This window comes from Mustelus asterias, unplaced genomic scaffold (assembly GCF_964213995.1).
Source record: "Mustelus asterias unplaced genomic scaffold, sMusAst1.hap1.1 HAP1_SCAFFOLD_324, whole genome shotgun sequence".
NCBI lineage: Eukaryota > Metazoa > Chordata > Chondrichthyes > Carcharhiniformes > Triakidae > Mustelus > Mustelus asterias.
Window position 1 is genome coordinate 426,041 of NW_027590286.1, and position 27,479 is coordinate 453,519.

At 47.2% G+C, this 27,479-nt stretch overlaps 1 protein-coding gene across 1 annotated transcript in view; it reads left to right on the forward strand.

The window, feature by feature from the left end:
- Positions 1-27,479, forward strand: part of LOC144486370 (low affinity immunoglobulin gamma Fc region receptor II-like) — a 60,028-nt gene that overhangs the window by 18,852 nt on the left and 13,697 nt on the right. Inside the window, exons 4-5 of the mRNA XM_078204404.1 lie at positions 21,450-21,746; positions 26,314-26,409. Coding sequence (XP_078060530.1) covers positions 21,450-21,746; positions 26,314-26,409 — 393 coding nt within the window. The remainder of the gene's footprint in view (positions 1-21,449; positions 21,747-26,313; positions 26,410-27,479) is intronic.

A 27,479-nucleotide genomic window follows, 5' to 3' on the forward strand; every position in this document is an offset into this window, starting at 1 on the left:
GACGAGTGCAGGTATGGATGAGTCTGGATAAGTGAGTGCAGGGAGATACAGTCTGTAAGTTCGCCACCACTGGTGGTCATTTATCCAAGAATTAATTTTTCTGAATGTGTTCAAAATATTCAGCAGATATTCTCACAATGTCTATTCTCTCAGTGTATTTAAACACATCTTTCCTGATCCATTGCTTTCTCTGTCAAGGGTTAACTTTATATTTGTCCTCAGTGATGTGTTTCTGAGCTGAAACCACAGGTTTCCATTGAAACACTGACTGTGACTAAAATACACCCAGATTGATTTGGAAATCCCACTGTCGGTTTATTGTGACGTCTCTCAATAGAACATCGAACATCGAAAAAATACAGCACAAACAGGCCCTTCGGCCCACAAGTTGCGCCGGTCATGTCCCTCCCTACCTAGGCTTATATATAGGCTTACCTATAACTTTCAATCCTATTAAGTCCCATGTACTCATCCAGAAGTCTCTTAAAAGCCCCTATCGAGTTTGCCTCCACCACCACTGACGGCAGCCAATTCCACTCACCCACCACCCTCTGAGTGAAAGACTTACCCCTGACATCTCCTCTGTACCTACTCCCCAGCACCTTAAACCTGTGTCCTCTCATCGCAGCCATTTCAGCCCTGGGAAAAAGCCTCCGAGAATCCACCCGATCTATACCTCTCAACATCTTGTACACCTCTATCAGGTCACCTCTCATCCTTCGTCTCTCCAAGGAGAAAAGACCGAGCTTCCTCAGCCTATCCTCATAAGGCATGCCAACCAATCCAGGCAACATCCTTGTAAATCTTCTCTGCACCCTTTCAATCATTTCCACATCCCTCCTGTAATGAGGCGACCAGAACTGAGCACAGTCCTCCAAGTGGGGTCTGACGAGGGTCTTATAAAGCTGCATCATTATCCCTGGACTCCTAAACTCAATCCCTCGATTGATAAAGGCCAGCACCCATACGCCTTCTTAACCATCTCCTCTACCTGCGAGGCCGATTTAAGAGTCCTATGGACCCGGACCCCAAGGTCCTTCAGATCCTCTACACTGCTGAGAGTCTTACCCTTGATATTATACTCCTTCATCCCATTTGACCTGCCAAAATGGACCACTACACATTTCGCCGGGTTGAAGTCCATCCGCCACTTCTCCGCCCAGTCTTGCATCCTATCTATGTCACACTGCAGCTTCTGACATCCCTCCAACCTATGCACAACACCACCAACCTTCGTGTCAAAGAACAAAGAACAAAGAACAATACAGCACAGGAACAGCTCCCTGGTCCAAACTAGACCATTCTTTTGTATCCCTCCATTCCCACTCCATTCATGTGGCTCTCTAGATCAGTCTTAAACGTTCCCAGTGTGTCCGCCTCCACCACCTTGCCCGGCAGCGCATTCCAGGCCCCCACCACCCTCTGTGTAAAATACGTCCTTCTGATATCCATGTTAAACCTCCCCCCCCCTCACCTTGAACCTATGACCCCTCACGAACGTCACCACAGACCTGGGGAAAAGCTTCCCACCGTTCACCCTATCTATGCCTTTCATAATTTTATACACCTCTATTAGGTCACCCCTCATCCTCCGTCTTTCCAGTGAGAACAACCCCAGTTTACCCAATCTCTCCTCATAACTAAGCCCTTCCATACCAGGCAACATCCTGGTAAACCTCTTAACATAGAACATAGAACATAGAACATTACAGCGCAGAACAGGCCCTTCGGCCCACGATGTTGCACCGACCAGTTAAAAAAAAAAACTGTGATCCTCCAACCTAAACCAATTTCTTTTCGTCCATGAACCTATCTACGGATCTCTTAAACGCCCCCAAACTAGGCGCATTTACTACTGATGCTGGCAGGGCATTCCAATCCCTCACCACCCTCTGGGTAAAGAACCTACCCCTGACATCGGTTCTATAACTACCCCCCCTCAATTTAAAGCCATGCCCCCTCGTGCTGGATTTCTCCATCAGAGGAAAAAGGCTATCACTATCCACCCTATCTAAACCTCTAATCATCTTATATGTTTCAATAAGATCCCCTCTTAGCCGCCGCCTTTCCAGCGAAAACAATCCCAAATCCCTCAGCCTCTCCTCATAGGATCTCCCCTCCATACCAGGCAACATCCTGGTAAACCTCCTCTGCACCCTCTCCAAAGCCTCCACATCCTTCCTGTAATGTGGGGACCAGAACTGCACACAGTACTCCAAGTGCGGCCGCACCAGAGTTGTGTACAGTTGCAACATAACGCTACGACTCCTAAATTCAATCCCCCTACCAATAAACGCCAAGACACCATATGCCTTCTTAACAACCTTATCTACTTGATTCCCAACTTTCAGGGATCTATGCACACATACACCTAGATCCCTCTGCTCCTCCACACTATTCAAAGTCCTCCCGTTAGCCCTATACTCAACACATCTGTTATTCCTACCAAAGTGAATTACCTCACACTTCTCCGCATTAAACTCCATCCGCCACCTCTCGGCCCAACTTTGCAACCTGTCTAAGTCTTCCTGCAAACTACGACACCCTTCCTCACTGTCTACCACACCACCGACTTTGGTGTCATCAGCAAATTTGCTAATCCACCCAACTATACCCTCATCCAGATCATTAATAAATATTACAAACAGCAGTGGCCCCAAAACAGATCCCTGAGGTACACCACTTGTAACCGCACTCCATGATGAATATTTACTATCAACCACCACCCTCTGTTTCCTATCCGCTAGCCAATTCCTGATCCAATTTCCTAGATCACCCCCAATCCCATACATCTGCATTTTCTGCAGAAGCCTACCATGGTGAACCTTATCAAACGCCTTACTAAAATCCATATATACCACGTCCACTGCCTTGCCCCCATCCACCTCCTTGGTCACTTTCTCAAAAAACTCAATAAGGTTAGTAAGGCACGACCTACCTGCCACAAAACCATGCTGACTATCACCTATCAATTCATTACTCTCCAAATAACTATAAATCCTATCCCTTATAATTTTTTCCAACATCTTGCCGACAACAGAAGTGAGACTCACCGGTCTATAATTCCCGGGGAAGTCTCTGTTCCCCTTCTTAAACAATGGGACAACATTCGCTAACCTCCAATCTTCTGGTACTATACCAGAGGCCAACGACGACCTGAAGATCAGAGCCAGAGGCTCTGCAATCACTTCTCTTGCCTCCCAGAGAATCCTTGGATAAATCCCATCCGGACCAGGGGATTTATCTATTTTCAGACCCTCCAGAATATCCTGCACATCCTCCTTATCAACTGTAATACTGTCTATTCTACTCCCTTGCAACCCAGTGTCCTCCTCAGCTATATTCATGTCTTCTGCACTCTCTCTAAAGCCTCCACGTCCTTCTGGTAATGTGGCGACCAGAACTGGGCGTAGTATTCCAAATGCAGCTGAACCAACGTTCTCTACAACTGCAACATCAGACCCCAACTTTTATACTCTATGCCCCGTCCCATAAAGGCAAGCATGCCATATGCCTTATTCACTACCTTCTCCACCTGTGACGTCACATTCAAGGATCTGTGGACTTGCACACCCAGGACCCTCTGCGTATCTGCACCCTTTCTGGTTCTGCCATTTATCGTATAGCTCCCCCCTACGTTAGTTCTACCAAAATGCATCACCTCACATTTATCTGGATTGAACTCCGTCTGCCATTTCTTTGTCCAAATTTCCAGCCTATCTATATCCTTCTGTCGCCTCTGACAATGTTCCTCACTATCTGCAAGTCCAGCCATTTTTGTGTCGTCCGCAAACATACTGATCACCCCAGTTACATCTGCTTCCAGATCGTTTATATAAATCACAAACAGCAGAGGTCCCAATACAGAGCCCTGCTAGTCAAAGGCATCCAGCCGGGAAAAGACCCTTCCGCTACCACCCTCTGTCTTCTGTGACCAAGCCACTTCTCCACCCATCTCGCCACTTCCCCCTTTATCCCATGAGATCCAACCTTTTGCACCAACCTACCGTCGTCGGCAAACTTACGAACCCATCCCTCCACTTCCTCATCCAGGTCATTTTTGAAAATGACAAACAGCAAGGTTCCCAGAACAGATCCCTGGGGCACTCCACTGGTGACCGACCTCCATTCAGAAAAAGACCCGTCTACAACCACTCTCTGCCTTCTGCAGGCAAGCCAGTTCTGAATCCACAAGGCAGCAGCCCCTTGGATCCCATGGCCCCTCACTTTCTCGAGAAGCCTTGCATGGAGGACCTTATCGAACGCCTTGCTGAAGTCCACGTAAACCACATCTACCGCTTTTCCTTCGTCAATGTGTTTAGTCACATTTTCAAAGAACTCCACCAGGCTCGTAAGGCACAATTTGCCTTTGACAAAGACGTGCTGACTACTTTTGAGCATACTAAACTTCTCTAAATGTTCATAAATCCTGTCCCTCAGGATCTTCTCCATCAACTTACCAACCACTGAGGTTAGACTCACCGGTCGGTAATTTCCTGAGCTGTCCCTATTCCCTTTCTTGAAAATAGGAACCACATCCACAATCCTCCAATCCTCCGGAACCTCTCCCATCTCCATCGACGACGCAAAGATCATCGCCAGAGGCTCTGCAATCTCTTCCCTCGCCTCCCACAGTAACCTGGGGTACATCCCATCCGGTCCCGGTGACTTATCTATCTTGACGCTATTCAAAATTTCCAACACATCCTCTTTCTTAATGTCCACATACTCAATCTTTTCAGTCCGCCTCAATCCAGTAGTAGAACCACCCAGGTCTTTTTCCATTGTGAATACCGAGGTAAAACATTCATTAGGCACCTCTGCTAATACTTCCAGTTCTGTACAGACTTTCTCACCTTCACCTTTTGTAGGTCCTATTCCTTCACATCTCATCCTTTTACTCTTCACATATTTATAGAACGCCTTAGGGTTCTCCTTAACCTTACCTGCCAAGGCCTTCTCGTGATCCCTTCTGGCTCTCCTAATTTCTTTCTTAAGTCCCTTCCGACAAGCCGTATACTCATCTAGATCCCTATCATCGCCTAGCTCTCTGAACCTTTTGTACGCTTTCCTTTTCTTTCTCACTAGGTTCAGCGCGGCTTTCGTGCACCACGGTTCCCGTAACCTACCAACACCTCCCTGTCTCATCGGAACGTTAATGCTTGTAAACTCTTTTCTGTTCCCCTGAATCGACACAATATTCAGTTCTCATTCTTCAGATGGAACGTTCTCCTGGAGGTGGTCACATCATTGAGATTGAGATATGTGTCGAGAGCAGAGACTAATGTCCTTCAGTAAACACATCACAGCAGCTGCTGTTTGTGGTCAACATTTCATCATCTCACCCTCATTTTGTCAGTTTAACAGCCCAAAGTGTGAATCCATTCCCATAAAGGTGCTCCCAGACACAGACAGACACACAGACTGAGACACACAGACTGGAAGGGACAGACAAAGATAAACACACAGAGACAGACAGACACACACACACAGACTGAGAGACACACCGACCTTTGTAAGTGCAGCAATGGTTTACCAGGCTGATTCCGGGGATGACGGGACTGATGTATGAGGAGAGATTGACTCGGTTAGGATTGTTTTCGCTGGAGTTCAGAAGAATGAGGAGGGATCTCAGAGAGACTTATAAAATTCTTAAAGACGAGACAGGAGAGATACAGCGAGGATATTCCCGATGGTGGGGGAGTCCAGAACCATGGATCACAGTCTGAGGATTCAAGGTAGACCATTTCGTACGGAGATGAGGAGACATTTCTTCACCCAAAGAGCGCTGAGCCTTTGGAACTCATTGCTACAGGAAGGAGTTGATTCAAGAGGCGGCTCGATACAGCACTTGGGGCGAACTGGATCAAAGGTTATGGGGAGAAAGCAGGATTAGGCTATTGATTTGGATGATCCCCCATTATTGTAATGAGTGGTGGAGGAGGCTCGAAGGGCCGAATGGCCTCCTCCTGCTCCTATCTTCTATATTTCTAAACACTGACTGTGACTAAGATGCACCCAGATTGATTTGGAAATCTATTGATATTTAATTTTCTCCCACAATTGGTTCATTGTGACGTCTCTGACAGTTTGTAAACTATTTCCTGTTCCCCTGAATTGACACAATGTTCAGTTCTCATTATTTAAATGGCACTTTCTCCTGTAGTCTCCTGGAGCTGGTCAAATCTCGGGGTGACACAGTGGTTAACACTGCTGCCTCACAGCGCCAGGGTCCTGGGTTCAATTCCAGCCTCCGGTCACTGGCTGTGTGGAGTTTGCATGTTTTCCCCGTGTCTGCGTGCGTTTCCTCCATGTGCTCCGGTTTCCTCCCACAGTCCAGAGATGTGTGGGTCAGGTTGATTGGCTGTGATAAATTGACCCTCAGGTATCAGGGGGATTAGCAGGGTAAATATGTGGGGGTACGGGAATAGGGCCTGGGTGGGATTCTGGTCGGTGCAGACACGATGGGCTGAATGGCCCCCTCCTGCAGTGGAGGATTCTATGATTGTATGATCATTGAGATTGCGATCTGTGTAGACGGTGGAGACGAGCACGAACGCACGCACGATCGCACGCAGGATTTGTATTAAACTTTGGTGAGGCCACAGCTGGCGTTCTGTGTGCAGTTCTGGTCACCACATAATAGGAAGGATGTGATTGCACTGCAGAGGGTGCCCAGGAGATTCACCAGGAGGTTTCAGGTGGATGTGAGGAAAAATAGTTTCACCCAGAAGATGATGGCAGTCTGGAATGCGCTGCCTGGGAGGGTGGGATAGGTGGGTTGCCTCACATCCTTTGAACAAATACCTGGATGAGCACTTGGCACGTCATAACATTCAGGGCTATGGAACAAGTGCTGGTAAGTGGGATTAGGTGGGAGGTCAGGTGGTTCTCGCGTGCTGGTGCAGACTCGATGGGCCAATGGGCCTCTTCAGCTCAGTATGATTCTACGATAGTTGGTAACTAATTACCTGCCTGGAGAAAAGATTGCATATTGGGAAAGTGAGGGGGAGTGGGTTTAATTACAAAGATCCTCAAATGATTGGAGATGGGAGTTCACTGTGAGGAACGACCATCTTTGGGGAATATTGTAACAACCTGTGATTCTGGAATTCTGGGAAAGGTCTCGGTTTTCATTTCACTCATTCATAGTCTCTCGTTTCAGCGGCTTTTCCTGTTCAGGGGAGATTCTCTCAAAGTAATTGTCCACATTTCTCTCTAATATCATGACATTGAATTATTAATTCCGATCGTGTTAAACCAATCGGTTTGTTTTTTTGGTATGGTGATGGGTTTGATTGTTGTAACCCATCGTGTTGTAACACTGACGCTGGTGACGTGGGCCTAGATTGTTAATGCCATGGGAAATGCCTTATTCTTGTTGTTGGCGCTCCATCCATTAACGCACTCTGGGGAAGATAACTCAGGAACAATCCGGCATTCCCACTGGCCACAGCCAATGTTCTATTGAATGGGAACATTCATCCCAAATTTGCAGTTACAACTCCGAATGTTTCTGAGGTTATCCAAAGTTGCCATTGGACGTCCTTGTGTCTGTTCTGCTGTCCAGTTGGAGTGTGAGAGATCTAAATCTTCTCTAATTTCACACACCCTGATGACCTTTCCTCTAACAATATAAAATAACAAAAACCTTTCACCCCCGAGTCTGCAATTTACAACAGACCTCAGCTGTGATTTGAGGAATGTTTGAGGTGATCTAGACTGCTCCTCGTGTGAGGAATTTCTTGCCAGCATCGCCCTTGAAAGGGTGATTTCTAATTCTGAGATTTTGCTGACTGTTTCTCCAGGGTGAGATGAAAGAACACAGAGTCTCCCAGAATGCTGCATCAAGTAATTAATTTCCCTCAAACAATTCCATTTCACCCGTTTCTCTTCCACACTCAGTGCTGTCCATGCAGACTGTTGTCAGAATTCACCCCATTGGACCCTGGAATCATTCTAATACATCACTCCAGCTGTGGTCCAATCTCAGAAACATCTGTCCTGTCCCACTCACCTCATGCTCCAACTGCCGAGAGCTTTCAACGGCTATTTTTTTCTCTGTCACCTTCTGCCCCTCACTCACGTGTCGAACAGGAATGAGCTCCCTCCCTGTTCCTGAAAATCAGTCACAGGTGTCCATCAAACACCAGTGCCATCCCCACATTATTTGCAGTAACCCCTCACTGGGCACTTCGAACTGCCTGTTGAGAAATGTCCTGCACAGCAACGTTACTCAAAAACATTTCTTGAATGCAATTTATCATCCCAAAAGCTATCAGAGGTTTGATGATCGAGAGAACTGCACAGAGACAGAGAGGAGGTGAGGACCATGGAGAGTTTGGTAATATGTATGATTTATTTTTCAAATCCAGCCTTGATTCAATGGAGAGGGGACGCTGTGGCGGGGGTGGGAGAGGGGCTGGGGGATTTTGTTGTTCTTCAAGAACAGGAGCGCGGTGGATGAATGGGACTTGGTTTGAAGTAGGACAAGGCGGGGAACCAGCAGATATTTGGTTCATGTCATTCCGATGCCGGGTGGAAAGAAGAAACGGGGCTGGAGTCAGGGAATGTCAGGAGATGGACAATGGTGGACTGAGAGGCGGTGGTGCTGAGGGGGTCAGAAGATCACTCAGGGTCTGACTGGATGCTAAGATTGGGGGGTGGGGGGCAGGGGCGGGGGTGGGGGGTGAACGTGACTTGGCTTGAATTAGGACAGGGGTGGGGAGAAAGGGGTGGGGGGGCGGGGGGGAGGCAGCAGCAGATATTTGGTTAATGTCATTCCGCTGCCGGGTGAAAGATGGGAGGGAAGGGGAGAGATCCCGGGGGCTGTTTCTGTCTGATAGGGTCTGTCCCACCATTTAAACTGATGGAAAAGACAGAATCGACACTCAGTGGATATTCCAGTTAATTTATCTTTCCCTAGTTTCAATCTGACCCTCTGCTTCTTGTTGTCTGAGTTCCTCTTTCTTTGAACTGAACCTCTTGCAAGTTGTAACCTCTGCTTTCCGTTATAACACCTCGCTACTATTAATATTCCCCTCAGTGCACGAAATTCTCCATTGCTGAGATCATTCTGTTTTTATTCCATTTCAATGTTCCAACTAAAATTGAATCATTTTGTGAGAGTTGTGAGTGTTTCATTGTGTGCGTCAGAGAGAGTGTGAGAAAGAGAGTGCGTGTGAGACTGTCTGGTGGGTGAGTGTCTTGCATGTCTGAGTGCTGTCTATAATTGAGTCAGCGTCCACATCTGGGAACTTGTACTGACTCCATTCCCCACTCATTGTGTGGGAGATGAGCAGATCTCTGAGATGTGACTTGTCCAAAGGGGCGGAGACTAAAGCGTTTTATTCGAAACAGGGCGTCGGCTTCCTGCTCTCCTCAGAACTGATCTGTCAATCTCCACCGTTAACCATCCAAATTGTCACCGTTCACAGCTCCGCCCACTCCGGAATGGAACTCCACCACTTGTACTGGACATTCTTCACCACTCTCTGGGTGAAGAAATTTCTCCTCACCTAAATCCTCAAAGGATTATACTCTTACTCTCAATCTATGACCACTAGTTCTGGCGTCCCCCACAAACGGGAACATTCTTTCTGAATCTATCCTGTCCAACCCTGTTAGAATTTTTAATATTTCTATCTGATTCCCACTCACTCTTCTAAACTCCAGTGAATATAATCCGAACCAATTCAGTCTCTCCTCATATGACGGACCTGCCATCCCAGGAATCAGCCGGGTAAACCTTCGCTGCACTCCGTCTATAGCAAGGACATCCTTCCTCAGATGAGGAAACCAAATCTGCACACAATCCTCCAGGTGTGGCCTCACCAATGCCCTGTACGACTGCAGTAAAATATCCCTATTCCCATACTCAAATCATCTCACTATGAAGACCAACATACCATTTGATTTCTTTACTGCCTGCTGTACCTACACGCTCACTTCCAGCAACTGATGCACCAGGACACCAAAGTGTCGCTGAGCATCCACCTCTTTCAATTTACGCCCATTCAAATAATAATTTGCCATCCTGTTATTGCTACTGAAGTGGATAACCCCACATTTATCCACATTTTGCTGCATCTGTCATGCATATCTCCACTCCCTCAACCTGTCTAAATCACGCTGAACCATCTCTGCATCCTCCTCACAGCTCACCCTCCCACCCAACCTTGTATCATCTGCAAACATGGAGATAATGGGTTCCGAGCACAAATCCCTGTGGAACACCAGCACAGATCCCTGCGGAACCTCACTAATCACTGACCGCCAATCGGAAAAATGTAAATTACTGCCAACTCTTTGCTTCCTATCTGCTAACCAGCTTTCTATCCTTCTCAAGAACTTAACCACAATCCTGTGGCTTTAACTTTACAGAGTAGTCTGCTATGTGAGACCTTGTCGAGGAGGCCATTCGGCCCCTTGTTTTCTGCTCTGCCATTCACTTAGATCATGGCTGATTCTAATCAGCCATGATCTAATTGATCATGGCTGATCAATTAGCCATGATCGATGTTCCTGCACAATCTACTCATCCCTTGATATCTTTAATATCTAGGAATGTATCGATCTCTGTCTGGAATATGCTCAGTGACTGGGCCTCCAGATCTCTCTGGAGAGGCGGAGATTTCCAAATGTTCTGAGTGAAGAAATTCCTCCTCATCTCAGTCCAAAATGGCCGACCTGTCATTTTGAGACAGTGGCCGCGATTCTCCCAAAAGTGCTGAAACGGTGGGGGAGCTGTTCTAAATCACGACTGTTCTGTCAGCTCAGCTTCTCACCTGAATCTCTGCACTCTGTGCACTGCAGAGGTCCCAGTCGGGAATCTCATTAAAAACTAGGGTGGGTGCTATTCACGCTGGAGTCTGACAGTTCTGGAACTCTGCGCATGCGCAGTGGCCCTGATCTGTCAGTCTCCCCATTTGCTGGCCAGCTCGATCGCTAGCCAGCCCGGGTCCCCTGCAGTGCTGCCCCTCCAGCCCCTGAGAATTACGGCCAGTGTCTCTGTGATGGTGGGCCAGCCAGTGAGAGGAAACGTACGTTCTTCATCTACCCTGTGGAGCCCTGTGAGGATACAGCCTGTTTCAATGAGATCACCTCTCATTCTGTGATACTCCAGACCAGAAAGCACAGGCCCAGTCTCCTCAATCTCTCCTCAGAGGACAATCCCAGGGCTCAGTCTGGTAAATGGTCGCTGCACTCTCTCTGTGGGAAATATCTCCTTCCTTAGATAAGAAGATCAAAACTGTAGACAGTGCTCCAGATGCTGCCTTACCATGGCTCTGTGCAAATGCAGCAAACATCTTTACTCATCTTCTAAGACCTTCTTGCAATGAAGGCCAACATAACTTTGACCTTCCAAGTTGCTTGCTGACCCTTCACATTTGCTTCCATTGATATATGAACAATGACATCCAAGTCCACCTTGGACATCAAGTCTTCCTGATCTCTCTCGATTTCAGAAATACTCTAACTTTCTCATTTTTCCAAAGTGGATGTTTTACATGTTTTTCCACATTGCATTCCATCCGCCATATTCATGTCCACACACTTCACCTGATTAAATCTCCTTCATGCCTCCCTGTGTCCCGCTCACACTTGACATCCTCCCCACCCCCACCCCGCACCCCCCCCTCCCCACCCACCCCCCTGCCCCCCCACTCCAATTGTGGTGTCGACCCAAAACTTGGCGATATTGCCTTTGGGAAATTAGAATCGTTGGGTGCTTTGTCTTTGACTGGCCCAGACACAATGGGCCGCAGGGACTTTTTCTGTGCTTTCGACCGCTATGACTCTATGACTCTCTGATCCTCCCCCCACCCCCAACATGACAATCTGGGATAGCAGTTGTGAACAGCTGAGGCCCAAGCACTGATCCTTACGATACCCCATTTTAATCACTGCCCCAGAAGCTGAGAATGAGCCTTTTATTGCAAATTTCTCCAATATATTTTTGGAACATTTCTCAACCTGTGCCAGTATATCAATGCCAACCCCGTGTATCCTCATTCTGCACATTAACCTCCTGTGTCCTTCTGAAAATTCCAGTGTCCCACATTCAGTGGTCCCCCCTTATCTTTTCCTGCAGTTAAATTCCCAGAACACGCTAACAGTGTGGCCGCACATGATTTCCCTTCAATATATCCATGTCCACTGCCCAATCCTGGGGGGTCTGCAGTGTGTGGGAGGGGTGGGGGGATCTTTAATATTTTGATTGTATCTGTGGTGGTGTTAAAGGAGTTCCTTAATTACAAGGCTTAATATATTTCAACAGATTCCATCAGTGCGTTTTCTTGTGATATGTTTAGCCCCACTCTGGGTTCTGATGCCCTGTTCATCCTGTCAGGGTTTACAATCTCCTTTCTCTCTCTCTGTGAAGCCTCTGAGCTGAGCACAGGGTTCCTCTGTGGCCTCTCTCTGACACCGCTTACCTCTTTCTCAAACTTCCTCACATTGTTGCTAATCTGTATTAAACATGTTTATCTGTTTCCTGCCGATTTCTCCCCAACTCTCCCGACTCATCCCATCTCTCCCGACTCATCCCATCTCCCCCGGCTCATCCCAACTCTCCCAATTCATCTCATCCCTCCCAATTTATCCCGTTTCCCCTCTTAACACAATTCCCTGCCCTCACTGCCAAGCTGGGCAATACCCACTGAACCTTCTCGTATCTAATGAGAACCACACCAGCTTCTCCAGTCTCTTCCCATGATCCAAGTCCCTCAATGTGGATCAGGGGGTAATGGGGTGGGACATTCACCATCCACGGGGTTCATTCGTGAATGAGAGTCTTTAGCGGATTTGGGAAATTTAAATATGGGACAACACTTGAGCACAGTTCTGGAATATTCTGTGAAATATATTTTGGCCTATTCTGTTAGTTCTGAGTCACTGTCCTTCCTGGCAGTGGCTGAGTTCCTCTTTTTTTCAACTGAAGTCTCTTCGAGTTGAAACCACTATCTTTCCGCTGTGACGCCCCATTGTTATCGCTCCCATCTTTAACACTGAACACTTTCAGAGTGTTGACTCACTCCTAAGAGTCATTTCCAGCTTCCAACTTGTTTGAAGCTGTTTTTTTTAATATTTGGGGATAGGTGTCTTTACAAAGTGTGGAACTCAAGGCTCCTAGTGAATAAGTCAGGAGCGGTTACATCTGGGGAACTTGTATTAACTCCCCGTCCTCATTCACCCTGCTGGAGTTGAGGACATCACTGAGGTGGAGATCTGTAGAGTGGACAGAGAATAATGACAGACAATGCTGCAGTCTTTGTGCTCAGAATCGATCCTACAATTGGCAAATATCACAGTCTCAATTGTCACAGTTAATGCCTCCAGCTGCTCTATATTGGAACACCAACACTTGCATTGATGCAGAGAAAATGGAGCAAGAGGGGGCCATTCAGCCCTTCGATCCTGCTCCACCAATCATTATGATCATGGCTGATCATCCAACTCAATAGCTTGAACCCCCCGTCACCCCATATCCTTTCATCCCTTTCTCCCTTTCTCCCCAAGAGCTCGATCTAACTCCTTCTTGAAAACAAACATCGTTTCAGCTTCAGCTGCTTTCTTTGGGAGTGAATTCCCCAGGCTGACCACTGTCTGGGTGTAGAAATTTCTCCTCACCTCTGTTCTAAACCGTCTACCCAGTATCCTCAGACTGTGACCCCTGGTTTCTGGACTCCCCCACCATCGGGAACATCCTTCTTCCATTTACCCTGTCAGGTGCTGTGAGAATTTTAAAGATTTCTATGAGATCCCCCCCTCATTCTTCTGAACTCCAGCGAACACAATCTTAACCAACACATTCTCTCCACATACGTCAGTCCCACCATCCCAGGAGTCAGTCTGGTAAACCTCCTCTGCACTCCCTCCATAGCAAGAACATCCTTCCTCAGATAAGGACACACAAACTGCAGACAATATTCCAGGTGTGGCCTTACCAAGGCTCTGTATAATTGCAGCAAGACATCCCTGCTCCTGTAATCGAATCCTCTCGCAATGAAGGCAAACAGACCCCTTGCCTTTTTTACTGCCTGCTGCAGCTGCATGCTTACCTTCAGTGACTGGTGTACGAGGACACCCAGGTCATGTTGCACATTCCCCTCTCCTAATGTTTGGCCATTCAGACATAATCTGCTCACCTGTTTTTCTACCAAAGTGGATAAACACACATTTATCCAAATTATAGAACATAGAACATTACAGCGCAGTACAGGCCCTTCGGCCCTCGATGTTGCGCCAACCAGTGGAACCAATCTAAAGCCCCTCTAATCTACACTATTCCAATATCATCCATATGTTTATCCAAGAACCATTTGAATGCTCTTAATATTGACGAGTCCACTACTGCTGCAGGCAGGGCATTCCACGCCCTTACTACTCTCTGAGTGAAGAACCGACCTCTAACATCTGTCCTATATCTCTCACCCCTCAATTTAAAGCTATGTCCCCTCGTGTTAGCCATCACCATCTGAGGAAAAAGGCTCTCACTATCCACCCTATCTAATCCTCTGATCATCTTGTATGTCTCTACTAAGTCACCTCTTAACCTTCTCTCTTACGAAAAAAACCTCAAGCCCCTCAGCCTTTCCTCATATGATTTTCCCACCATACCAGGCAACATCCTGGTAAATCTCCTCTGCACCCTTTCCAACACTTCCACATCTTTCCTATAATACGGCGACCAGAACTGTAAGCAATACTCCAAATGCGGCCGCACCAGAGTTTTGTACAGTTGCAGCATGACCTCCTGGCTCCGAAACCCAATCCCTGTACCAATAAAAGCTAACACACCGTACGCCTTCTTAACAACCCTATCAACCTGGGTGTCAACTTTCAGGGATCTATGCACATGGACACCCAGATCCCTCTGTTCTTCCACACTACCAAGTATCTTACCATTAGCCCAGTACTTTGTATTCCTGTTACTCCTTCCAAAGTGAATCACCTCACACTTTTCCGCATTAAACTCCATTTGCCACCTCTCAGCCCAGCTCTGCAGCTTATCTATGTCCCTCTGTAACCTGCCACTTCCCTCCACACTGTTTACAACTCCACCGATTTGTATTTCATCCGCAAATTTACTAATCCATCCTTCCACGTCCTCATCCAGGTCATTAATAAAAATGACAAACAGCAGTGGCCCCAAAACAGATCCTTGCGGTACACCACTAGTAACTGAACTCCAGGATGAATATTTCCCATCAACCACCACCCTCTGTTTTCTTACAGCGAGCCAATTCCTGATCCAAACTACTAAATCACCCTCAATCCCATGTGTCCGTATTTTCTGCAAAAGCTTATCATGGGGAACATTGTCAAATGCTTTGCTGAAATCCATATACACCACATCAACCGCTTTACCCTCATCCACCTCTTTGGTCACCTTCTCAAAGAACGCAATAAGGTTTGTGAGTCACGACCTACCCTTCATAAAACCGTGCTGACTATCCCTAATCAAATTATTCCTTTCTCGGTGATTATAAATCCTATCTCTTAGAATCCTTTCCAATACTTTGCCCACAACAGAAGTAAGGCTCGCCGGTCTATAATTACCAGGGTTGTCCCTACTCCCCTTCTTGAACAAGGGGACAACATTTGCTATCCTCCAGTCTTCTGGCATTGTTCCTGTAGACAATGACGATGCAAAGATCAAAGCCAAAGGCTCTGCAATCTCCTCTCTTATAAAGCATCTGCCAACCATTTGCCACACACTCAGCCTGTTCAATTGGCTCTGAAGGATCTCTGCATCTCCCTCACAGCTCACCCACCCACCCAGCTTTGTGTGTTATTTGTTTTGCTGTGACCCGTGCTGAAGACAAAGGGGAGATATTGGTGATGGCCGTGGATTCATGGTACAAATGAAGACCCCAATACAGCAAATATTCCGTATTTTCCGATACCAGAAAAGGAGGCAATTTGGTCCATCGTGTCTGTACTGGGACTTTGAAAGTCCAAGTATGATATAAATTCCCAGTTTAATATTCACAGAGTCACACTTTAATCCTCTTTAAATTCGTGTACACATCGCTTCTGTAACAGTCAATGGAATCATTTTCCACCAGGATCTCAATGTTTATTTGCTACAGAATCAACCAGCCCGTACATTTTTAAAAGCTGACCTCTGATCATAAAATCATCAGGTCGTTAGAAATAGGAGCTGGAATCGGCCATTCAGCCGCTCAAAATTGTTCCACCATTCAGTGAGAATGAACCTGTTTGTGGCCTTAATAACACTTCCTTGCCCTGTCTGTCTCTCCCTCTGTCTCTTTTGTGTCTCTTTCTCAATCCGTCTCTCTCTCTCTCTCTCTCTCTCACCCTGACTCTCCCTCCCTATCTCCCTGTCTCTCCTACTTTCTCTCTCTCTGTCTGTTCTTCTCTATCTCTCTCTCTCTGTCTGTTCTTCTCTATCTCTCTCTCTCTCCCCCTGCCTCTTTCTGTTTGTCCCTGTCTCGACCTCTCTCTGACTCTGTCTCCAGCTCTCTCAGTTCACATTATTTAGACGGCACTCTCTCCTGTAGTCTCCTGGAGTTGGTCACATCATTGAGATTGCGATCTGTGTCGAGAGTGGAGACTAATGTCCTTCAGTAAACACATCACAGCAGCTGCTGTTTGTGGTCAACATTTCATCATCTCACCCTCGTTTTGTTCAGTTTAACAGCCCAAAGTGTGAATCCATTCCATAATGGTGCTCCCAGACACAGACAGACACACTGACACAGACAGACAGTCTGAGAGACACACAGACAGGTCTGGACAGACAGAGATAGGGATACCGTGACACACACACAGACAGAGACAGACACACATACACAGACAGAGACCGCAAAAAAGGCAGACTGTAAGGGACAGAGATAAGGACACACAGACAAACAGGCACGGACAGATAGGCACAAACACAGGGACTGCAACAAAGACGGACTGACTGAGAGACACACAGTCAGACACATGCACAGAGATAGACAAATACCCAGAGACTGCCACAAAGACAGGGTCAGGCACACAGTCATAGACAGACAGAGGCAAGGCACAGACACACACGCAGACAGATACAACAAAAGGACACAGGCAGACACAGCCATATGCACAGAGCGAGACAATTACAGCAAAAAAACACTCAAACCAGCAAACAGTGGCAGAAATGCAGATAGAGACACTTACAGACATGCAGAGATCAGGACACAAAGAGAGACACACACAAAGAGACTGCCACAATGACATACAGACACAGAGAAACGCACACACAGGCTCGATTTTACCATTGAGTCGCTCCCGTTTTCAGGCGCGAAAACGTGGTGAAGTCGGGCGTGAGGCCATTAATGCAATTCACGGCCGTGTCTGCGCAGATGGCCACTTTACCGAGGCCCGGGAATGGCCGCGATCAGATTTGCGCCCAAAACTGGCATTTAAATTGAATTAATGAACTGCCCGCCCAAGTTTATCAGCATTTCCCCCTTTACCACCACGTTCGCCGATCCGGAATCGGCCCGGAATGGACATGCTGAATAAAAGTCTGTTTCGGGCGCTCCAGCTGCTGGAGAGGTGAGTTCAGTGTTTCTAACGGCTCTGTGACTCAGATTGGGGGGGGGGGGAGGCGGTCCAGATCACTCTCTGGTGGGGGGGCAGGGGGTGGTGAGGGAGGAGGGAGGCCAGATTGTTGTCTGGTTGGGGGAGGCGGGGGGGAGGAGGGCAGATCGTTGTCTGGTTGTGGGGGGGGGGAGGGAGGAGGAGGCGGGTAAGATGTATCTCTGGTGGGGGGGGAAGCTCCATCATTTTCTGGTGGAGGGGGAGGCCAGATGGATCTCTGGTGCGGGGAACTGGTGGGGGGGACTGGTGGGGGGGGCAGGGTGGTCCGCTGCCACTCTGCGAGTGATTGGTGGGGGGGGAAGAGGGCAGGGGGTCGCGATCGGTCTAGGGAGCGGGAGTGGGTGGATAAGGGGGACAGTGATGTCTGTGGGGGCCATCGCTCCCGCTTTTTGCTCCCGGGCCGCTTTCTCCGCTTTCTGCGGCCCGGGAGCGATCTGACATGGGTGCGCATTTTCAATTTTTTTTCTAACTGCGCATGCGCAGTTCAGAGCTCCAATCGTTTTGGGTGCGCTGGGCCCCGCCCACAGCGCGATCCAGACCCGCCATTTCTTTTCAGGCTAAGTGCTTATGGGGGCGCCTGAGAACAGATTTCCAAGTCGGATCTGAATTGCGCCCAGATTCAGCGCTCAGAATGAAAATGGCAAAATCAGGCCTACAGACTACCACACAGACAGATACACACACACACACACACAGACACACACACACACACACACAGGCAGAGACAGGCAGAGACACACAGAGATCAGCAAACAGAGACAGAAAGAGAGACAACACATAGACACATACAGGGCAGACACAAAAATATGAGAGATATCGGGAAGAAACAGATTCCTAACATAGCTGTCATAGAATCATACTGAGCTGAAGAGGCCCGTCACCCCATCGAGTCTTCACCGGCACGCGAGAGCCACCTGACCTCCCACCAAATCCCATTTACCAGCACTTGTCCCATAGCCCTGAATGTTATGACGTGCCAAGTGGTCATCCAGATACTTTTTAAAGGATGTGAAGCAAACATCCATTAACACACTCTGGAAAGATAATTCAGGAACAATCCGGCATTCCCACTGGCCACAGCTATGTTCTGTTGAATGGGAACATTCATTCCAAATTTACAGTTACAACTCCAAATGTTTCTGAGGATATCCAAAGTTGCCATTGGACGTCCTTGTGTCTGTTCTGCTGTCCAGTTGGAGTGTGAGTCATCTAAATCTTCTCTAATTTCACACACCCTGATGACCTTTCCTCTAACAATATAAAATAACAAAAACCTTTCACCCCGAGTCTGCAATTTACAACCAACCGAACCTCAGCTGTGATTGAGGAATGTTTGAGCTGATCGAGACTGCTCCTCGAGTGAGGAATTTCTTGCCAAAATCACCCTTGAAAGGGTGATTTCTAATTCTGAGATTTTGCTGACTGTTTCTCCAGGGTGAGATGAAAGAACACAGAGTCTCCCAGAATGCTGCATCAAGTAATTAATTTCCCTCAAACAATTCCATTTCACCCGTTTCTCTTCAACACTCAGCGCTGTCCATGCAGACTGTTGTCAGAATTCACCTCATTGGACTCTGGAATCATTCTAATGCATCACTCCAGCTGGGGTCCAATCTCAGAAACATCTGTCCCATCCCACCTACTCCATCCTCCAGCTGTTTAAAGCTTTCAATGGCTACAGGGTCCTCTGTCACCCCCCCGCTTCCCACCCCATTCAACAGCAATTTACTCCCTTTTTAATCCTGAAAAAGAGTCACAGCTGTCCCCTCAACACCAGTGCCATCCTCACAGAAACATTATTTCACTGATACAGCGCTCGTAACACAGTAACCCCTCAACAGGCATGTCAAAGCGAGCCATTATCTATTGAACAGTGAGGGGAGATGTAAGTGAAGTCGACCCAATTCTGTGTGGAGGGAAGGAGGTATTGAGGAGTGTCATTGACGGGGAGAGAGACAGACAGGCGGAGAGGATTTGGGAGGGGATTCCAGAGCTCAGGCCCCCCGGCAGCTGAAGGATCGCACTGTGGATCAATGGAAAGTGGGGGAGAGTTCCCAAGGCAGCAATTATCCAGCTATAGAGATATCAGAGGGATCATGATCTAGAGGATCAGACACAGATAGAGAGGAGTCGAGGACTATGTGGAGAACATGTATGTCATTAACATGGACAATAACAGCAGATGCATCAGAAGATCATCAACACACGGGTTCCCTCCGGGACTCACACAAGCCCAAATGCTAAATATGTCGGTGCTTCTTCAATCATCTCTGGGCCCAGATTGGGCTTCCATTCGCTTTCCGTTTAACAACCCTCCATGGACAGCCTCACATCAGAGAGGATCACCACCAGATTCACAAAGGGCAATGAGAGAGGGACAATAATTGTCAGGCTTGTCAGAGACACTCACTTCTGGAATGAGGCAATATGTTGATTTCACAATTTTTAAATAACGTTACAAGACCAATTCTAACATTCTAGAGACAGACAGAGAGGTTCAAGGAGGGGAGGTAGATGTATATACTCGAGGATTTGAGCTCCATAATCCAGAACGACACTTCCCCCGGTGCCAGTACTGAGGGAGTGCTGCACTGTCGGAGGCAGATATATATACTCGAGGATTTCAGCTCCATAATCCAGGCCAACTCTCGCTTACCACCACCCCCCACAACCCACGCCCCCCAACCTCCCCCCGGTGCCAGCATTGAGCGAGTGCTGCACTGTCGGGGGTAGATGTATATACTCTAGGATTTGAGCTCCATCATCCAGTCTGACACTCCCCCCGGTGCCAGTACTGAGGGAGTGCTGCACTGTCGGAGGTAGATGTATATACTCTAGGATATGAGCTCCATAATCCAGACCGACACTCCCCCCGGTGCCAGTACTGAGGGAGTGCTGCACTGTCGGAGGTAGACGTTTCTTCTCTCAAAGGTAATAATTCACTGTACGTCAGCCACACCTTTACAACAAAAAACAGTGCAACATACACAGTAACCAGTGCAAACATGAGTGTGGATTATAAATGCAGATATAGATACAGCATCAAAGGGAGGAGGTTAGAATTGCAATTGGGCAACGTGGTAATTCTCACAATCGTGGGGAAGTGATGAGGAATAAAGGTTTCTCGAATATTTCCTCAATTTCTTCCTCGAATCTCTGTTGCCCGAATTGTAACACAATGGATTGCTGTAATATTGGGGCAGGATAATTAAACACAACTGACTTCCACCTCAAAGCACAACTTTTCACAGAACCTCTCTAACATTGGTCTCTGAATTCACCCGCTGTGTATCTTACACTGACAGTTCCTAATGACTATCAGAGACTCTTAAACATTGTTCTCACAATATTCACTTTATTGTAAGTGAGGATGTATTGAAATCCAGATATCCTGATCATTCTTTCACAAAAAATGAAACAAAATTAAATTGTCTCACTCTGATTAAAGTTACAGACATGAAAATCACACCCTGGAATATAAATACAGATTTAGTTCACAGTCGAGCCTTCTGACTTGTTTATCGTTATAGAACAAGAAAATCTCTTTGGAAACTGTCTATCCCCGTATCCCGGGACCCCGCACATTTAGCATGGCCAATCCCCCGAACCGAGACATCCTTGGACTGTGGGAGGAAACCGGAGCACCCAGAGAGAACCCATGCAGACACGGGAAGAACGTGCAAACTCCATACAGACAGTCACCTGTAGCCAGAATCAAATCCAGGTCCCTGGCGCTGTGAGGCAGGAGTGATAACCACTGTTCTACCATTAGAATTACCAGTAATAATCTGTTTCCTGCAACTCAGCATTGAATTTACAATCAATCGTCACCACTTCTCTCTTTCCAATTCCAGTTCTGAATAAACCACATTTCTGGGTGGATTCTGATGTTGCTGCTCAGGGTGGAGATGTCACCTTTAACTGTAGCAGCCCCCGCGACAATCCTGCCATTGCATTTTACTTATACAGACAAGGAGAAATGGAATTAGTCAGTGTCAAGTCTCCTGCTGCAGACACACATTCCGTCACCTTCACCGTCAAGAATATTGATCACTCTAAAATAGGAAATTATACCTGTCGGTATGAAGCGGATGTGAATGGAAGGAACCTAACCTCGGGTGATAGTGACCCTGTAAACATCACTGTGAGAGGTGAGTGAGATTCACTGTCAATATATCCATCTGATTTTAGTAAAATGATTCTCCTGTTTTAGTTTCAATCTCTGAACTTTCCTGGTTACACTAAATAGCAAAGTAACAGTTCAAACTGCCCTGACAGGGTGAACAGATTGTTACCATACAGCCATAGAAAATTACAGCTCAGAAACAGGCCTTTTGGCCCTTCTTGTCTGTGCTGAACCATTTTTTGCCTCGTCCCACTGACCTGCACTTGGACCATATCCCTCCACACCCCTCTCATCCATGAACCCGTCCAAGTTTTTCTTAAATGTTAAAAGTACTTTATCCGGCAGCTCATTCCACACTCCCACCACTCTCTGTGAGAAGATGCCCCCCTTAATATTCCCTTTAAACTTTTCTCCTTTCACCCTGAACCCATGCCCTCTGGTTTTTTTCTCCCCTCGCCTCAGTGGAAAAAGCCTGCTTGCATTCACTCTATCTATACCCATCAAAATCTTATACACCTCTCTCAAATCTCCCCTCATTCTTCTACGCTCCAGGGAATAAAGTCCCAACCTGTTCAATCTCTCTCTGTAACTCAGCTTCTCAAGTCCCGGCAACATCCTTGTGAACCTTCTCTGCACTCTTTCAACCTTATTTACATCCTTCCTGTAACTAGGTGACCAAAACTGTACACAATACTCTAAATTCGGCCTCACCAATGCCTTATATAACCTTACCATAACACTCCAACTTTTATACTCGAAACTCCGATTTATAAAGGCCAATGTACCAGAGGCACTCTTTACGACCTTATCCACCTGTGACGTCACTTTTAGGGAATTCTGTACCTGTATTCCCAGATCCCTCTGTTCAACTGCACTCTTCAGAGTCCTACCATTTACCCAAGACGTTCTACTTTGGTTTGTCCTTCCAAAGTGCAATATCTCACACTTGTCTGCGTTAAATTCCATTTGCCATTTGTCAGCCCATTTTTCTAGTTGGTTAAAATCCCTCTGCAAGCTTTTAAAACCTTCCTCACTGTCCACGACACCTCCAATCTTTGAATCATCAGTAAATTTGCTGATCCACTTTTTGTACTCCTTTGCACTTTTTATACTCCTCGAGCATCTGATCTGTTCCTTGATGCCTGTACATTTCATACAACTCTCTCTTCCTCTTAATCAGTGTTACACTCTCCCTCGAGAACCAAGGTTCTTTATTCCTATTTACTTTGCCTTTAATCCTGACAGGAACATAAAAACTCTGCACTCTCAAAATTTCTCCTTTGAAGGCCTCCCACTTTCCATTTACATCCTTACCAGAGAGCAGCCTGTGCCAATCCAGACTTCCCAGTTCCCTTCTCATTTCATCAAATTTGGCCTTTTTCCAGTTCAGAACTTCAACCCAAGGACCAGATCTATCCTTGTCCATAATCAGGTTGAAACTAATGGCATTATGATCACTGGATCCATCGTGTTCCCTCACACTCACATCCATCACCTGCCCTAACTCATTTCCCAATAGGAGATCCAATATCACATCCTCTCTCGTTGGCACCTCTATATACTGATGTAGAAAATTTTCCGAAACACATTTTACAAACTCTACCCCATCCAAACCTTTAACAGTATGCGAGTCCCAATCTATATGTGGAAAATTAAAATCCCCTACTATCACAACTTTGTGTTTCTTGCAGTTGTCAGCTATCTCTCTGCTGATTTGCTCCTCCAATTCTCGCTGACTATTGGGTGGTCTATAATAAAACCCCATAAATGTGGTCATGCCTTTCCTGTTTCTCAGCTCCACCCATAGGGTCTCTGTAGACAAGCTCCCTAATCTATCCTGCCTGAGTACCGCTGTAATATTTTCCCTGACCAACAATGCCACCCCCCACCTTTTATCCCTCTGCCTCTATCCCGCCTGAAACATTGGAACCCTGGAACATTGAGCTGCCAGTCCTGCCCCTCCTGTAGCCAAGTTTCACTAATGGCTATAATGTCATATTTCTATGTGTATATCCACGCCCTCAGCTCATCTGCCTTCCCCACAATACTCCTGGCATTGAAATAGACACACCTCAAAAGGTTATTTCCACCACACTCAACCCTGTGATTTTGCTTGGACGAACCTGTCTTTTCCCCCTGCTCCACTATCTGCTCTGGCACTCTGTTTCCTATCCCCCTGCAAATCTAGTTTAAGCACTCCCCAATAACACTCGCAAACCTCCCTGCAAGTATATTGGTCCCCTTGTAGTTTAGGTGTAACCCGTATCTCTTGTACAGGTCCCACCTGCCCCAGGAGAGGTCCCAATGATCCAAGAATCAGAAACACTGCCCCCTACACCAGTTCCTCAGCCACGTGTTCATCCATCCAAGCATCCAAGAATGCTGTGCACGCGATCAGAGACATCCCTGCCCTTGGCATCCGGGAGGCAACAAACCATGCGGGAGTCTCTGTCCCGACCACAGAACCTCCTGTCCGTTACCTCCATATTCAGCGGCATTGTGTTCTGAAGAACTAAACAGATGACTGGGCTTGTGATGTGGACCACAACCATAACAATGAGCATCGAGAATCGAAGCTGTACGAGCTTCCCAACGGCTGTGATTGGTGAAACATCTGCCTGGTAGTTGGCGCACGGTCACCATCTCACAAAGGACTTCATGAGTTATGATTAAAATTTAGGACATTGACCAATGGAAATTGAGTTCCCGACTGCCAAAATTCAGCTGGTTCATTGGGACCCCCATCCACACTCCAACTCCCTGGCCAACTCTGAGGTGCTCTGTAAGCTGGCGAGGGTATTTTTACAGTAAGAGGTTTAACAACACCAGGTTAAAGTCCAACAGGTTTATTTGGTAGCAAATACCATTAGCTTTCGGAGCGCTGCTCCTTTGTCAGATGGAGTGGAAATCTGCTCTCAAACAGGGCACAGAGACACAAAATCAAGTTGCAGGATACTGATTAGAATGCGAATCCCTACAACCAACTAGGTCTTAAAGATACAGACAATGTGAGTGGAGGGAGCATTAAGCACAGGCTAAAGAGATGTGCATTGTCTCCAGACAGGACAGCCAGTGAGATTCTGCAAGTCCAGGAGGCAAGCTGTGGGGGTTACTGATAGTGTGACATAAATCCAACATCCCGGTTTAAGCCGTCCTCATGTGTGCGGAACTTGGCTATCAGTTTCTGCTCAGCGACTCTGCGCTGTCATGTGTCGCGAAGGCAGCCTTGGAGAACGCTGAGGCGAGGGGAGAAAAAAACCCAGAGGGCATGGGTTAAGGGTGAAAGGAGAAAAGTTTAAAGGGAATATTAGTGGGGGCTTCTTCACGCAGAGAGTGGTGGGAGTGTGGAATGAGCTGCCGGATAAAGTGGTAAATGCAGGGTCACTTTTAACATTTAAGAAAAACCTGGACGGGTTCATGGATGAGAGGGGTGTGGAGGGATATGGTCCAAGTGCAGGTCAGTGGGACTAGGCATAAAATGGTTCGGCACAGCCAAGAAGGGCCAAAAGGCCTGTTTCTGAGCTGTAATTTTCTCTGGTTCTATGGTTCAAAGATCAGAGGCTGAATGCCCGTGACCGCTGAAGAGCCCCCATGCCAGCGGTCATGGGCATTCAGCCTCTGATCTTCGGGTAAGCGTTCTCCAAGGGGGCCTTCATGACACACGACAGCGCAGAGTCGCTGAGCAGAAACTGATAGACAAGTTCCGCACACATGAGGACGGCCTAAACCAGGATGTTAGATTTATGTCACACTATCAGTAACCCCCACAGCTTGCCTCCTGGACTTGCAGAATCTCACTGGCTGTCCTGTCTGGAGACAATACACATCTCTTTAACCTGCGCTTAATGCTCCCTCCACTCACATTGTCTGTATCTTTAAGACCTGGTTGGCTGTAGGGATTCGCATTCTAATCATATTCTGTAACTTGATTTGTGTCTCTGTGCCCTGTTTGAGAGCAGATTTCCACTCCATCTGACGAAGGAGCAGCGTTCCGAAAGCTAATGGCATTTGCTACCAAATAAACCTGTTGGACCTTAACCTGGTGTTGTTAAAACTCTTACTGTGTTTACCTCAGTCCAACGCCGGCATCTCCACATCATGAGGATGTTTTTAACCAGGAGACAGAGATTAAAGATGTGACAAAATAATCGGAATGGAGATTAATATTTGTTTCTTGTTTCCCTGTATGTAGCGGGTTTCTGCGATCTGGAACACCCGTAGAAATCACAGTGGAAGAATATTCGGGAACTCTCAAAGTAGAATTGACAATACTCATTGGATGAAATGTTAAGAGATGATGAGGAACAAAAAAGTAGGGTGGGGGAATGGGACTAAATGATTTGGGCATTTAATGGGATAGCACGGACATGATGGGCCAAAATGCCTCCTCCTCTTTTGGATGGTGTTATGATTCTACATCAAGTTTTTAACTCATTGTTTCATTTTGTTTTCTCCTTCTGGTCTGGAGCTAACTTTGGTGTCTGCAGTTTTTCAGGTTCAGTTCCTATCCACCATTCAGTTCCAGCTTATTCACCTCATGTAGAAGCTGTTCATTGACAATGTTCTGCTCTCTCTCCCTGTATCTCATTCAGAAAATGGTTCTGTGGCTCCCCTTGTGGCTGGCATTGGTTCTGCCGTGGGTCTGATTCTCATCCTCGCTCTGCTGGGGCTCTGCCTCTGGAGGAAAGGTAGGTCAGGATCAGTGTAAGAACCAGTCATCAGACATGCCAAAGTAACTGTTATCTCTTTATGATCACTGTGAACCAATTGGCTAATGCAACCATCCTCTCCTCTCTGACATCAGATGTAGGGGAGTCCCATTTCAAGGATGAAGCTGGAAGAATAGTAGGTAGAAAATAGATGTGGGTGCAGGAGAAAAATAGGAAATATCAACTCTACTACCTGTCAGATAGCCACTCGAATATTCAGCGGCAATGCGTTCTGAAGAGCTAAACAGATGGTTGGGCTTGTGATGTAGACCGCAGAAAACACAGCTAATTTTAGTCAGATTCAACTTTGCCTTTCCTGGTGACAGTGTCTCACAGGATGATCCAACAAATTTGAATGCCTCCCCCCGCAAAGCTACCAGGTTATGAGGAATGGAGCGAGAACTTGGAGAGATGGTTTGATGCAGGTTGTTCAGAGAGGAGATGGTATGGAATCTGGAACACTGCAGGAAAGACAAAGCAAGGCAGTAACAAGCTGGTGAAAGTTAAGATTGGACTTTCAAACTCGGAACCAAGAAAATCGGGGTGAAGTGCTCTGCCCACCCCAATATGGCCATCGAGGCTTGTGTCCAGACAATGGCTGGGACTGTCGGCCCCTCGGACATTGTAGCGACCTCAAAAATGTATGACAAAGCCGTCTTTTCCTTCAAGGTGAGCAAACGGTCCACCTCACCCTGGAAAAGGGGCTCACGGTGGGCGGAACATTCCTGGCAGTTTCCGAGCTGGCTGGAGAAGGAAGCGGGGAGGCTCCTTGAGGCTATGGTGGGATGTGGGCAAGACTCACATCTATACCTTCTGTCAGGGGTACGCAAGGTGGGGGGGTCGGGGGTCGACAAAAAGGCGGAAATCCAGGGTCGAAGAGATAGAGCAGGGAGTTTTCGACCTGGGTTCATGCCTCGGTCAGTCTGATGAGGACCCGGCCCTGTGGCTGGTGGACAGAGAGAAGGACGCACTGCAGGATCTGCAACTTGTCGGATTTCGTGGCGTGTACGTAAGGTTGCTGATCCAGATCCACACAGACCTGGACTGTG